At 49.1% G+C, this 1,014-nt stretch overlaps 1 protein-coding gene across 1 annotated transcript; it reads left to right on the plus strand.

Moving 5' to 3' along the window:
* Window positions 1–161: 161 nt before the first annotated feature.
* Window positions 162–765, plus strand: Pmar_PMAR023894 (hypothetical protein; the record flags this gene model as incomplete). Its single annotated transcript, XM_002776206.1, has 2 exons — window positions 162–560; window positions 610–765. The coding sequence occupies 2 exons, from the start codon at window positions 162–164 to the stop codon at window positions 763–765; spliced, it is 555 nt and encodes a 184-aa protein (XP_002776252.1).
* Between the last annotated feature and the right edge of the window lie 249 nt (window positions 766–1,014).

Below are 1,014 nucleotides of genomic sequence, written 5' to 3' on the forward strand. Positions count from 1 at the left end.
AGCGATCTATTGCTGGGTACCACTCTAAGTGCCCGGGTTGCCATAAGAAGCCTTGCATATCACGCATTATTGACAAGGACTTCGACTCAGCGGCATCTAATGCTGCTAAGGCCAAATCCAAATCTACGTTCATCGGTTATGATGACGAGAGAAGCGGCACTATGTTCTGCCGTGAGATCGACTTCGCTATGGAGGGTCACAATGCCGTCACCCGTTATCTATGGGCTAAGAATAACATCGATGCCGGTCTATGGCGTAAGCTAACTAATGCGACCGAGCCACCGGCTAGATGTCATCAAAGCTATGAGCATCATCTACGTCAACTTTGTCGTAAACTACGCAAAACTTTCGACACGGATGAGGCTTTGTCTCGAGCCGAGTACAAATTCAACACTTGTACCCAGCGATCTAGCGAGACATTATTCCAGTTCATATCAAGGCTAGAAACTCTAGCTGACGAGCTGGTATATCTACGAGCTGGGCCGAGAGAGTCTACCCTCAAACGACGTCTGTATGATGGTACATCATCCAACGATCTGAAGGAGAAGGTCGAGACCAAGGTGGGCAACCACAAAATATCATATAAGAAATTTGTGGATCGACTGTCAGAGCATGAGAGGAGGCGGCAGGGCCGACTCCAACGCTCATCTACGGTCAACAAGCCCAGTGGTAAATCGACAGGTCGTCTACATGTCATCGAGTGTGAAGACGATCCTCAAGAAGAGACCTATTGCCATGCCGTTGGCAGCGATGCCTTATCTATAAAGTGCTATCGGTGCCTCCAGAGCGGTCACCCAGCTCGACTCTGTACTGAGCCCAAAGTGGTCGATCTACAGAAAAGATGCTCTAAGTGCGGCAATCCAGAGCATCAAGAGACAGACTGCAAGTCCCAGTCAACAGTTATTCTGCCAACGTTGCCTGAAGAAGGACATCTAGCGTATGTCTGTACTGCTCCTACACCAGCAGATCAACCGAAGAAGTGGGACCTAAGCCTAAGAAAGACTTCGGTAAGGG

Source organism: Perkinsus marinus (genome assembly GCF_000006405.1).
Source record: "Perkinsus marinus ATCC 50983 genomic scaffold scf_1104296953870, whole genome shotgun sequence".
Lineage (NCBI taxonomy): Eukaryota > Perkinsozoa > Perkinsida > Perkinsidae > Perkinsus > Perkinsus marinus.